Source organism: Castor canadensis, chromosome 4 (genome assembly GCF_047511655.1).
Source record: "Castor canadensis chromosome 4, mCasCan1.hap1v2, whole genome shotgun sequence".
NCBI classification, from domain to species: domain Eukaryota; kingdom Metazoa; phylum Chordata; class Mammalia; order Rodentia; family Castoridae; genus Castor; species Castor canadensis.
In genome coordinates this window covers 126,499,712-126,512,006 of record NC_133389.1, presented here as the reverse complement: position 1 = coordinate 126,512,006, position 12,295 = coordinate 126,499,712, and the positions used below count along the sequence as shown (strand labels likewise).

General features: G+C 44.8%; 1 protein-coding gene across 3 annotated transcripts; it reads right to left on the bottom strand.

Annotated features, from left to right (window-relative positions):
* Nucleotides 1-224: 224 nt before the first annotated feature.
* Nucleotides 225-11,883, bottom strand: Cdca7 (cell division cycle associated 7). 3 transcript variants are annotated; one of them, XM_074071122.1, is made up of 11 exons: nt 11,764-11,883; nt 8,638-8,760; nt 7,982-8,218; nt 5,130-5,366; nt 4,626-4,703; nt 3,618-3,818; nt 3,143-3,280; nt 2,611-2,760; nt 2,081-2,217; nt 1,694-1,769; nt 225-1,219 (listed from the first exon to the last, which is right to left on the bottom strand). In XM_074071122.1, the coding sequence occupies exons 1-10, from the start codon at nt 11,782-11,784 to the stop codon at nt 1,739-1,741; spliced, it is 1,353 nt and encodes a 450-aa protein (XP_073927223.1). In that variant the 5' UTR covers nt 11,785-11,883; the 3' UTR covers nt 225-1,219; nt 1,694-1,738. The 3 variants fall into 3 exon arrangements, with proteins under 3 accessions (XP_073927223.1, XP_020043556.2, XP_020043558.2); XM_020187967.2 differs by having other exon boundaries at nt 225-1,769; XM_020187969.2 differs by lacking the exon at nt 7,982-8,218 and having other exon boundaries at nt 225-1,769.
* Nucleotides 11,884-12,295: the final 412 nt, after the last annotated feature.

Here is a 12,295-nt window from a genome sequence, read left to right as displayed (position 1 = left end):
GTCTACAAGTGATAAAGGGAAAGAAAACGTTGTGAAATTTCACGAGCACAGGCTGAGCTCTGCCTTACTTCATTTCCTGACAACTACTAGTCATACCATCAGACCTCCAGAAACTGGCATCAGAAGGGAAACTTGTGGAAAAGGCAGAATGGCTTTTCAAATACAAGAAAAAAAATTTAGATTAAGTCCAGTAAGATTAAATATTCAAAAACAAAGCAGACAAGTAGAACAAAATGTTTTATTATTAAAATAAAAACTTTGTATAAAAGCATTGCAGACCAAAAGCTATATATTTACACTTAGTAATTCGAGGTCAATAAATCTTCAAACACTGAGTGGGCCAGCAAAAGGCTACACATGCAAGAAAATTGGACACACAAACACTCAAGAACCCCATCTTCAGCCAAGCAATGTGACTAAGATAAAAAGGGAGGGGAGGATATCCCACAAATTCTGCCCAGAAACTGAACTGAGGGAGATGCACAATGGTTCAACATTATCCATCTCCAAAGGCACTTCTGTTAAAAAGTGGCTTAAAACCTAAACATAAACCTCTACATAGCAACCCCACGGGTAATTTCTTCAGGAAACAGCCAAGAATCATAGACTACTTATTAATATCAAAGTTGTAAGTTTTACACCAGTAATTCAAATCGGCCTATTCCTGAGTGCCACCACCCTCATTTTCTCAGAATGTATTTTATACAGTAATTTTAAGTTAACAGGGTCCAATGTTGCCCACAAACCTCTGGGTGACTGTGTAACTTGATGTGCCACCTAAACTCAAGGTGGAAGAAATCAGCAGTGCTTCAATTTTGACAACTTGTATGCCAAGAATAAAACACAGCCTGAGCTGAGTGATGGTGGCTCATGCCTGTAATCGTAGCTACTTGAGAAGGCTGAAATTGGGAGGATGGCAGTTTGGTTCAAAGTCAGTCCAGACAAATAGTTCGTGAGACCCCCATCTCCGAAATAATCACAGCAAAAGAGACTGGAGGTGCAGCTTAAGTGGTAGAATGCCTGCTTTGCAAGCATGAAGCCCTGAGTTCAAACCCCAGTTCCACCAAAACAAAACAAAACAAAAAACCCACAGCATGATCTCATGGGAGGCATTCAAAGCAATACTTAGCTTTTTCACATGATTTTAAGACTTCTGTGACTTGATTCTGTTTAAGTCAACTAGGGTGAACTTGTGGAACCAAATTTTGAGCGCTGTTCTCTGGAATTCAATAGAACAGTTAGTTAACATTACTACTGTGCTTCTAAGTGCTTGGGTTCTTATGGGTATATTCCAGGACTATTTCAACACTAATTAAATCCAATATGCGTTCATGAAACTCATTCAACAATTCGGAAACTAAGCAGTGGGAAAGGACCAGTACAAATAGGAAGGCTAAGTGGTGGGGCCAGAGGAAGCAGAGAAGAAGCTACTGAACGGCCAAGTGTTACTAGCAATATGCCTTCCGTCATATTTCAAAAACAAGTGCAAGTCTAATGAGATTGAGAGCAACCTGATTTGAGTTTCCTATAAAACAGACTGATAGGGCTAGAGGAGTGGTCAAGGAGTAGAGCCCCTGCTTGGCAAGCTTAAAGCCCAGAGTTCAAACCCCAGTACAACCCCCCAAAAATGAAAAAGATTGATCATCAAGATTCTTAACTCAGGTTTCTATGAAGGACAAAATCAAAACTTTACAAGAGAATCTGAGCGGTGGAAGGCAGGCAGTGAATCTTCCCAGCACTACGCTTGCATTTCAAATTCCTGCTTTAGACTGAAAGAGAAAAGGAAATATATCAAGATAGTTTTCAACCAAGAACTCTCTTTAGAAAGTCAAACTCATCTTCTAAAGAATGCTTTTAATTAAGCTGCCATGTACACATGGTCAAGTGCACACACCTTAAGTGTCCAACCTGAGTTTTCCATACATGCCCACTGCTACTACCACCCAGGTGAAGACACCATGTTTCCAGTCACTACCTCCACACTCAGACACCCACAGTTCTGATTTCTATCATCTTTTCATTAAGACACATAAATAAATGTAAGAGTCAGGTGTGAGAGAAAGAAAAACAGCCACCTCACCTTTTTAAGTAGGCATGCACGTTCCCAAAGCCGTGATACTTGGCCAGATATACCAAGACTCCAGTGGCGCACCGCCCATCTCGCTGGCGGCAGAAACTGCAGTTGCAGATCCCTCGACAAGGTGGGCAATGCCAGTTCTGAAGGCAAAGGTGAAAAACAGCATGAAACTCAGCCTCACTTCCCTACTTATCTACTCCTTTTTAGCCTTTAAGGTGGGGGATGCATATCACCAGTTTGCCTATTCCTTTTTTCAAATAAAGAAACCATAAACTGATTAGTAGGCACTAGTCACACCTACTGTTTCCTTAGGAAATCTGGGAGAGAAAGTCACATAGCAACTACCAGGGAGAAACAATCAACCCCTAACAGTGGGTCTGAGTCCTCAGAGACTCAAACCTGTGCCACGCTAACACTGGATTAATCAACCCCCGCTGAAAAAAGCACCTCTGAACAGTCCTTCCTCAGTGCCCTTCTGGCCTCATCAGCTTAGGATCTCTAGGACCAACCCCATCGTGCTTCAAGGAACCTACTGGATCCAGCAGAGCATCCTTGACCTCTTCACCATAACGGTTTCGAAGGCAGGGACCACAGAACTGGCCTCGAACACCCCAGCAGTCCGGGTTTCTGCAGTTTGTTTTGGTATCAATAGTTTTCTGGCGGCACTGATGACAAGTAGATCCCTTTAAAGAAAAAGCACATGAGAAAACAAAAACAGATTAAACAAAAAACCCTACTGCTTTCCATAGAGATGTCTAAACAATGTCCTTGTCCACAAATTCTGCCCCAAGTCCATTTCTGTCTTTAGCCATCCACATATAATAGATAGAGAATAAGTACATGTTGAATGAATCAATTTCCACGTTAAGAAAAAAGACTTCACACTACTGAAGACTCCTATGCAGGTAACTCAAGTGACAGAGGGCTACTGCAAAAGTCTTCTTTCCTTGTATGGGAAAACACGCAGACACACACGCCAGGCGCCAGACCCGTGCAACACTGGAAGCACTCAGCCCGTCCTCTCACCACTGTTGACACTTCCCGCCACGACTTAGGGGCCCTCACCAGTGAACGGTTATAGATCTTCTCTCGAGAGTTACTGCAGATGTTCTCCAACTCTTCCTCTGTGATTTCTTCCACCGGCCGAATTATATGTGGAAGGGCCATAGATCCATGGCGACGACTTCTGGGCATATCATCATCCTGTTTAACAAGAAGCGTGCAACAGAGTCACTTGCTTTCCCAAGCTGTGTTAGACACTTGATTTATAGTTTCTTCACAGAAAATTCAACCTGGAAATCTCTCTTGCTTATGGAGACAGAGGGGACAAGTCCTAAATTTATTGTAAGGATGACTGGATTACCCTATGGAGACACTTCCTGCAATTCAGCAAAACTGAAAACCTGACTCCTGCCCAGCAACAAAACCAAGTAAGTTTACACAACATGAATGGTTTGAGCTACAGGTTTAAGACAGACCATTTGGCATTGAAGCTGTGCGTGCAGGATTCTGGACCTATAGAAGATGAAAAACAACTCACGTTCATGTAGCTGTCCATGACTTTCCTCTTTCTCACCAGTGCATACTTATCGTCTTCCTCCTCCTCTTCCTCCTCTGCAGGTAAAGCGCCCAGGGACCCCAGAACCCGGGACCTTGACCTGGTGAGAGGTCGGGCTCTCCTTTCAGGGTTCCTCCTGGAAGCAGCACCTGGGAATGAACGCCTTGAAGGTGTCTTTGATTTCTGAACAAAACACACAGGATGGAATCCATTTATTACATAACAAAGAGAAGGAGCACTTTGGAAAACCTGATCTGTGCCAAAAAAATTTTCTAGAACACATAAGTTGTTTCAGTATTGCACAAAAGAACATTAGGTTCCTTCTTCCCTTCCTTGCTGGTTTCCACCCTTCTTCCTCACGAAAGTTAGGGTACACAGGCTGTCTTTTGTATCATAGCAGACACACCAAATCTTCCTCTGTTGAACCCCTTGGTCCCTCAGAATACAAGCACATGTACAACCTTCACCATGCCATGACCTGGTACAGAAATTGTGTTTGCCTTCTTTTTCCTCATTCTCAGACTCTAAAAGCATCTATTGTAGCCAGGCATGGTGGCACGCACCTATATTTCCAGCTACTTAGGAGGCAGAGGCAGGAGGTCCACGGTTCAAGGCCAACCCAGGCAAAAATGTGAGGCCCTATCTGAAAAACAAACTAAAAGCAAAAGGTCTAGGGGGTGGCAAGTGGTAGAGCACTTGCTTACCAAGCACAAGGCCCTGAGCTGGTTCAAACCTCAGGACCGCCAAAAACAAAGGACCTATTGTGCATCTACCATGTAGGGGAAGTGTGCTGGTAAAACAAAAACAGGACTTCAGTGGGCCAACCTGCCCCAGATGGGAGGAAGATCATTTAGAAATGTCTGGAGGCTTCCTCTAGCTTCCCTCTGACCCCCAAAAAGACCACACAAATGAGGAACTCATCTTAAAATCTCACAGAAATCTGCCCTTGAGTTTCCCAAAACAATACCATACAAACAAGCAGACACTTACTGATCTGGGCCCAGGAAGGGAGCATCTTCCAGGGAACGAGCCAGGGAAGCTTTCTAGTTCTGACATGAGTTTTGCAAGCTTTTATAAAGGGAAGAAATTAAACAGAAATTATTGGTTTAAAATAACTGCTGAAAATGAGCAACTAACTTGTGGAAACAATGCTAGCACATCTCCAGGCTTTATATTTAATAAGCTGACGACACAGTGAAAGAGTTTCTGAACTCCCCCCTACGCTTATCCAAGTCTTTTTAACAGATTTTAAAAAGCAAAGTTAGTTTAGGGAAAAAAATATTTTTTTTGGAGGAAGGGCAGTGCTGAAAGATCAAACCAGGACCTCGCACATGCTAAGCAGGCGCTAATCCACTGAGCTACCCCCCCAGTCCCTGGAAACACACACCATGAAAACCTCACAGCTACATGGAAATAATTCTAAGAAAACAGATGTCAATAACAAGCTGCTTGCAGGATAGCTGGTAAAGAGTTCTAGCACATTTAAATACCTACCATTGCTTTGTTCTGCTTTATATTTAAAGCCCTTTTCTCCAGAAAGTTCATACCACTTTCATCTTCTGAGTCAGAATTGGAATCCATGGCTGAGTTCTTGGAGGGTTGGGGGGGTGCTGCTTTTTTGCTGGCTGCCCCCCTGGTATTTCGTGCTGGGAACTTCATCGCTACCCTGAGAGGTCCCGAGTGTAGGCACTGGCTGCGGGTTCTGCAGCCTACCCGGTCAGACTGCCGCCTCTAGTTAATCAGAGCAATTGAGTTGTTAAGGACTTGGTGATTGGCAAACAAGCTGAGCCAGTGCGACTACAAAATTCCTTTTGAATAAAAGACAGTTTGGCAAATCAATTTCAACAGAACTTTGACAGCCCTGGGTAACCAAATCAAGACTTGCAAATAAATACTGCAATCTGAGTGCAGTGTGACTCCATGCAGCCTGTCTGGGACACCATCTGAGTGAACCACTTTCACAGCCTCTAAGCCTGTGGTTCTGAACCATCTTATAAAATGTGAAAACTCCTGTCCCCTTTTCCATCTCTTTAAAAATACATCTTTATGTATTTAAAAATAATTCCTGAAGGAATGACTGTGTTCCTTTATAAATGTGGTTTCAATGCTCATGGCAATATTAAACTATTTTAAACTGTCTCAATTCCATTTTTTAAAACTTGTGAAATTTACCACTTTAACATCCTTTTGTGGGGGGGGGGAGGGGGGTAGGCACTGGGGTTTGAACTCAGGGCCTCACGCTTGCTAGGCAGGCGCTCTACCACTTGAGCCACTCTGCCACTCCCAGCTTTAACCATTAAGTCTGTGGTTCTGTGGTATTCACCTCATCCACCTTGTTTTTACCTTCTCAAAGTGGACTCCACACCCACTGAATAGCACCCCCACTTCCACCTTCCCCCAGCCCGACACCGTCCTATTTTCTGTCTGTATGAATCTGATTAGTCTAGGTACCTCTCTAAAATACTTTTCCTAAGTTTAAAATAAAAAATTTCTGCGGATCCAAATGCAAATCAGGACAGGATCACAATGAGGTAAGACTTCATACCCATCCATAGAGCTAAAGCAAAGTCAGGAAATAACAAATGTTCTAAGAATTGGGGACACTGGGACCCTCATACGCCTCTGGCAGGAGTGTAAGATGGTGTGCCCACTTTGGAAGTCTGAGAGTTCCTCAAAAAGTCACTCACATGACCAAGCTATTCCACTCCGAGGTGTACACCCAAGTGAATATGGACACTTAAAACCTTGCACAGCTACGTTATTTATAATGGCTAAAAAGTATAAACAACACAACTACTCATCAACTGAGGGATGCTGGGAAAGAAGGGCGAGTGGCTATGAATGCATGCAGTGTTTCTTTTTGGGTTGATGAAAACACTCTAAAATTGAGAAAAAACAAAAAACAGAAGAGGCCGGGCACAGGGGCTCAGCTTATAAAAACTTAGCTACTCTGGAAGAGGCCATTCTCAAAAAATGTCACATCTTATCCAAAATATAACTAAACAAAAAAGGTCTGGGGCGTGGCTCATGTGGTAGAGTACCTGCCAAGCAAATCCTAGTACCACCAAAACCAAAAAATTATTACTCAGAATTCCCAAAAGAGAAGCTCCGCCTCTCCCCTCTTTGACAGTACTGAAATTTGAACTCAGGCCCTGTAGCTCACAAGGCAGGTGGTCCACACTTACTTGAACCATGTCCCCAGCCCTGGAAGATCCATTTTAAACATCCAAAAATTTTTCAATGGGCTGGGGTGTAGTTCAGTGGTATATCATGTGCTTAGCAGGTGAGAGATGCCTTGGGTTCAATCCCCAGCACCAGCAAGTATTTCTTAAAGTACTAAACTGCTTTTAGTTCTTTTCATTTACTTCTAGTGATCATGGATGGAGAGAATACAGAACAATGAAAATTTTGGTGAATTCTTCACACTTTTCAACAAGTTGTACTTTATTAATCACAAGTTGTATCTACAAAGAAGTGAGAATGCCCAGAAATTATTATCAGGCTGTGACAACGGGTCCCCTCTAGATTTGCAGACTGGCTCCAGCAATAAATGCCAATAAGCACCTATTTTGAGCAACAGCACTTGGAGGAACGTCTTCGCAGTACAACTAGTGCTACAACACTCCTGGGTCAAGCGCTATTGCTCAAGTGCTGTCCCACAGACAGTGGTCAGGTTAGACCATGGTGGGTGAACAGCACATACCCAATTGTGATGAATGCACTGCCTCCTTTGGAGAGAGTCGTAGGTACAAGAAAATGCACAGTATGCTCAGGCAGTGGGGGCAAGGCATAGCAGCGGTGGCCTAAGCAGAGTGACGGGGCCAAAAGGGAAGAGAGCATGCACAGGAAAGCAGAACAGGGAGCAAGCACACACAAGCAGGCAGGGCCCTCCGTGTCACTATCTACCACTCCCTGGGAGCCCTCAGAGGTTCTCAGATGCAGGTACAGAGCTAGCCACGTAAGCCGGCACTTATCAAAGGCCTGCTGTGTGCCAGCAACTGGGCTGGGTACCTGCCGTTAAGTGTGAATGCAGCTAATCGACAGGACACGTGTGCTTCCTGTGATTGGACAGATCTCTATGGGAATGGAAATCTGGAGGCTGGCCAACTTTATGTAACATGTTTTCAGGATTTTCAGAACCTATAAAATGCTTAAAACTTACATGTAGCAAAATCTGCTTTTAAAGACACAAAGAAAATACTCTTTATTCTAAAAAGGTCAACAAAATTTTCTGGCATGACTAACATCAAAATCTTAAGAAAAATATTTTCAAAAACAAAAAACAAAGTATCTCCTGCCTCTAAATGTATCTTACTTCTCGATATTGGTGAAATTCTCAAACTCACCCTTCCATCTTGTATCTCACTCTCTGAGAAACCGCAAAACGATTCATCATCAGAGTCGGCATGAAAAATACTGGCCAGCTCGTTAGTGACATCTGGCCTTGGTTTCTGTAAAAATCCACAATGGTCTAATACATCGTGCACCTCACTTTCTGAAAAGCCGCAGAAAGATTCATTATCAGAGTCCTCATAAAAAACATTTGCCAGTTCTTCACTGATATCTGACCTGAATTTAGGTTTCTGTAAAATAAATAAATAAATGTGGTTGTGCATTTTTTTTCCTTTTTCAAGAACCAATTTTCCATAAACCGTGCAGAGAGCAAATCACATTTACAAGTGCACTACAAGAGAATAGCTTTTGTTACAAAGAAAAATGGTTCAGAGGTTTACAAATGATTTCTGAGTTGTTATGGCAAGTCATCAGGCGTGTTAGGTTAGGCGACATTTCAAAAGGATAGAATAAGTAGCTAATCTACCTCCAACAATTACTACCTAGAACCACAGCAAAAAGTGAAATGAAATTACAGTGCATACTCTTATTTTCCTAACGGCTGTATAGAAATGTAGGCAAAAAGCAAGCGGTTTTAATCACGCACAAAGCATCGGGGGCATTCTGAGCTCTGCAGACTCAATTCTGTTTATTCTCAGGAAGCACTTACCGTGTTTGCAAAATTATCAGAAGCAAAGCTGTCACAACTGTCATCAGAGGATGACGAGGTTTCCATGGAAATCAACTTCATATATCTGAATTTCTGTAAGTTCTTTCCTCTGAGATTTTTTTGCTGCAAATGGAAATGGTAATACTATTAAGTGGATGCTTCCTGTAGTACCTAACTAATGACATCATTTTCTAGTTTAGCACATTTAAACAGCAGAGTAGGTATGTCCATTTCTTATGCCCTACAGAGAAAAAAAAAGATTTTCAAGTGCTAAAAAAAAAAAATCTCCAACAACACAGGTCAAATTCTAAGAAAGGATCCCTTTGGAGAATATTTTAAATACATTTATCAATTTATTCAAAACATCTGCAGAGCTACTTCTCTTCCCACCTTAGGAGCCCCTAAGCTCTTAGCGTTATACTGAGCTCCACAGGAGTTTAATGCTAAACTCCAAAAATCCAACCCTATTTTTTTTAATTGAACTGTACTTGTAAAAGGAAATTTCCAAAGTACAAAATGGCAGAGCAATTTTTCTCCCTCAGCCAAAATCAAGCTAATGAGGCCTTTTTAGGTACGCTTTGGGCTCTGTACTGTGATGCTAATTTCCCAAACTACAAAAATTGGGCAGGACCTCTGCTTCAAGATGGCAGGCTTCCAAGCAGACTCCATTCCAATTGGGAGGCGTATAGTGATTTTGCACAAGTCCTTACAAATCAAATGTATCAACTCAGTAAACATATGGTACAAGAAGCCAAGCTAAAGGTCAAATAGCACTCCAAACCCAGGTGGAATACCTGATTCCATTTTAGTACTCTTATTACCCCAGCCTTCATTCAGCTCTTTCACAGGCTCTTTTTAAGAGGTAAGTCTTCTAGGGCTGGAGGTAAAGCTCAGTGGCAGTGTTTGCCTAATAAGGTTCTGGGTTCAATTTCCAGAAGAAGATACTGTTTCTGAAAAAAAAACTTGACTTACAGGCTGGCAGCGTAGCTAAAGTGGCACCGCGCCTAGCAGGTGCAAGGCCCTCCATGAGTTCAAACCCCGACACCACCCCCCATGTATGTATAGATATCAACTTCTCTTAGGACAAGAGGACCTCGTTAAGGTCTTCTCATAGGTGGAATTATGTGTCAATTTGAAATGGTTCATTCATTCACAAGCTCTTAACAGCTCTGTACTGTTCATCAGAAAACGCAACTGGTGTCTATCTTGTATAAAAAGGATAGCAATGTCTGCCATTTCTTACATTTAATGTGATTTCTTAAGTGGTCCATTAGGTCCTATTTTTTAACTTTCTTTGAACCATGGAATAGCAGCGGGTCCTAACACTGAAAACTCTGAAAGGGCAAGTTCTGTTACATATCTCACAGAATGAGGCCAAAAGCAAGGTATCAGGTGGACAGAACATGACTTTCTTCTTCACCTAACAGTCTGCATTTCAATCTATTGCTTGCAAACAAAAAATTACGTCCAAGACAGTAGCAGCCTAACCTCCTTATGCTCCTAAGTACAAGTCATCAATCACCTCCGAAGTTTGTCTTTTGTCCTTCTAGAAAGGTAGGAAAACGTGGTAACAGGAAGATACAGAACAGAAAGGTTATGCATATGTGGGTAGGATACAATAAATATAAGGACCTGAAAGGGATCTCAGAAGAACCATTTCCCAGATGAGGAAATTCAAGATCCAAGAAAGGTGAAATACTATTGCAGAAGCAAGCAGCTGAAAGGAGGCTTTAATAAGTGTGCAGTCTCCTAAAATCCTCTCATGATGGCTGTTTACTGCTCAATCTAGCTGCAAGCAGTCCAGGGTTGGAGGCCTTCTGCTGGAAGTTATGGGGAAACGCATGCTGAGCTTTAACAAATCAGGACAGGCCAAGAGAAAATGACATAAAAAGCAGCAAATCAAACCAGACTGAACTTCCTTGGTGGCACAGTAACTAGTACCGTTTCTGTTAGGTGTTATGTTAAGTACCCTTTTCCATCATGTTTAACTCTGTACAAAGGTGCTATCGTTATTCTCGTTTAACAAACGAATAAAATGAAGCTCAGGTGACACGGATTCCCAAATTTCAACAGGCGTGTCCGTTTCAACGCCCAGTCCCACCAGGGCGGGGACCGGACTTTGAAAACACGCCTCTCTCATCTTCTTTTTTAACCTATTTTAAGCGCATACCCTCTTCCTTCCCACCCAACCCCCACTCTCCTACCCACCACTGGGCTGGACATTTTGCCTTCCGTTAGAGCAAAAAAAGTAACGTTCCAGTCAGGAGAACTAGCAGCTAAGAGGGGGGTTTGGGATGGGGGGATCGAGTAGTTTTGAACACAGGTCCTGCAAGCTGGGGTCATGTGCCAGAGGCTTCAAATGCACATAATCAACGCCTGCGACTTAAAAACACTCTCCCAAGGTGCAAATCCCAACTTTCAAGAAAATGTGCCAAGACCTTAAACTTCAAATCCGCAGACTCTCAAGAAGTTACCAGTGCAGCAGGGAGCCAGGCGTGGTGCAATTCCCAAGCACTCGGGAGGCTGAGGGCAGGGAGTTCAAGGCCAAACTAGGCTACAATTGGATGCAAGGTCAGCATGGGCAACAAAGCAACTCCCTGCCCCACGCCCCCCGCAAAAAAACCCCAGGGCCGCAGGGGCTAAGCCGGCCAGCGCAAAGGTGCGCGCGTCCCACGTCTGCCCCGCCGCGCGGGTGGAAAGACACGCACCCGCCTGGAGCTGCATGCGCTACAGAGCTGCAGGGTTGCGGGGCGCACTCCAGGGAGCCGCGAGGCTGGGACCCGGCGGCGGGACACAATGGGGGACCGCTAGTCCCCAGGGCTCTGGCGCGCACGTGCGTCTAGGGCGCACGTGCGTCGGGCTCCGCACCATCCTACAAAGCAGCTCACACCTCCATCCACCCGCACGCCAAGTGCGCACGCCCACGGGAACGTCCCTGAGTTACCCTGGACGCACAAATCTGCGACTTGCCCACACGGACGACGCCCAGGACGGCCACCAGTTGATAAGCCGCATTCGACTAGGGAATCGGAGGGAGTTGGCACTAGCCCGCTCGCCCGCCCGTCCGCCCTCCCGCATGCAGCGCCCACTGCGCCCGGCTCTCGGGTTCGCCCGCCCAGCCCTCACCCGCACGCGGCGAGCCTCCATGCTGACAGCCGGCGCTCGGAGAGGGGAAGGCCGAGGAGCGCGCGCCGCGGGCCCGCGAACCAGGAGCAGCGGCAACCGCGCGGCCGGCAGGCGGGGCGCACAGACCCGGCCCGGGGGGGGGGGGGGGGGCGGGGCTCCGGCCGGCTTTCCCGCGCTAGGCCACAGGTCCTGCAAGCTGAGTAACAGCCCAACCCGCTCGGGACCCGCTTGGGTCCCCCCAAAAAAAAGCAGACCTGCAGATCCTCTAAGCTTGCTGAACAGCTTCAGTGACACTCAAAATTCGCTTTTAAAAAAGCGGCGCTTTGGGGACTGCGAGGACCTCTCTATGTAGCTATGCGGTCCTGGGCGAGTGGCGCGAAAGTGGTTCGTATTGCCCCAGGGCTGGTAGGCTGATTTGCATGGAGTCGGGGCTGGGGAGGAGAAGCGGAGATAATGGGGGTGGAGAGCCGCGCTTAGCACTTTGTTGTTGTCTGCGATTTACGTTATTTTAAAAACTAGATAAATGTCCAAG

Excerpts from the sequence above, each read along its gene's own strand:
- Cdca7 (XM_020187967.2), bottom strand. The coding sequence starts at position 11,784 with ATGGAGGCTCGCCGCGTGCGG. Across the intron at positions 4,704-5,129 it reads TAAAGCAGAACAAAGCAATG|CTTGCAAAACTCATGTCAGA; the intron begins GTAGGTATTTAA and ends CCTTTATAAAAG. Across the intron at positions 1,770-2,080 it reads GTGCATGCCTACTTAAAAAG|TCTAAAGCAGGAATTTGAAA; the intron begins GTGAGGTGGCTG and ends TTTCTCTTTCAG.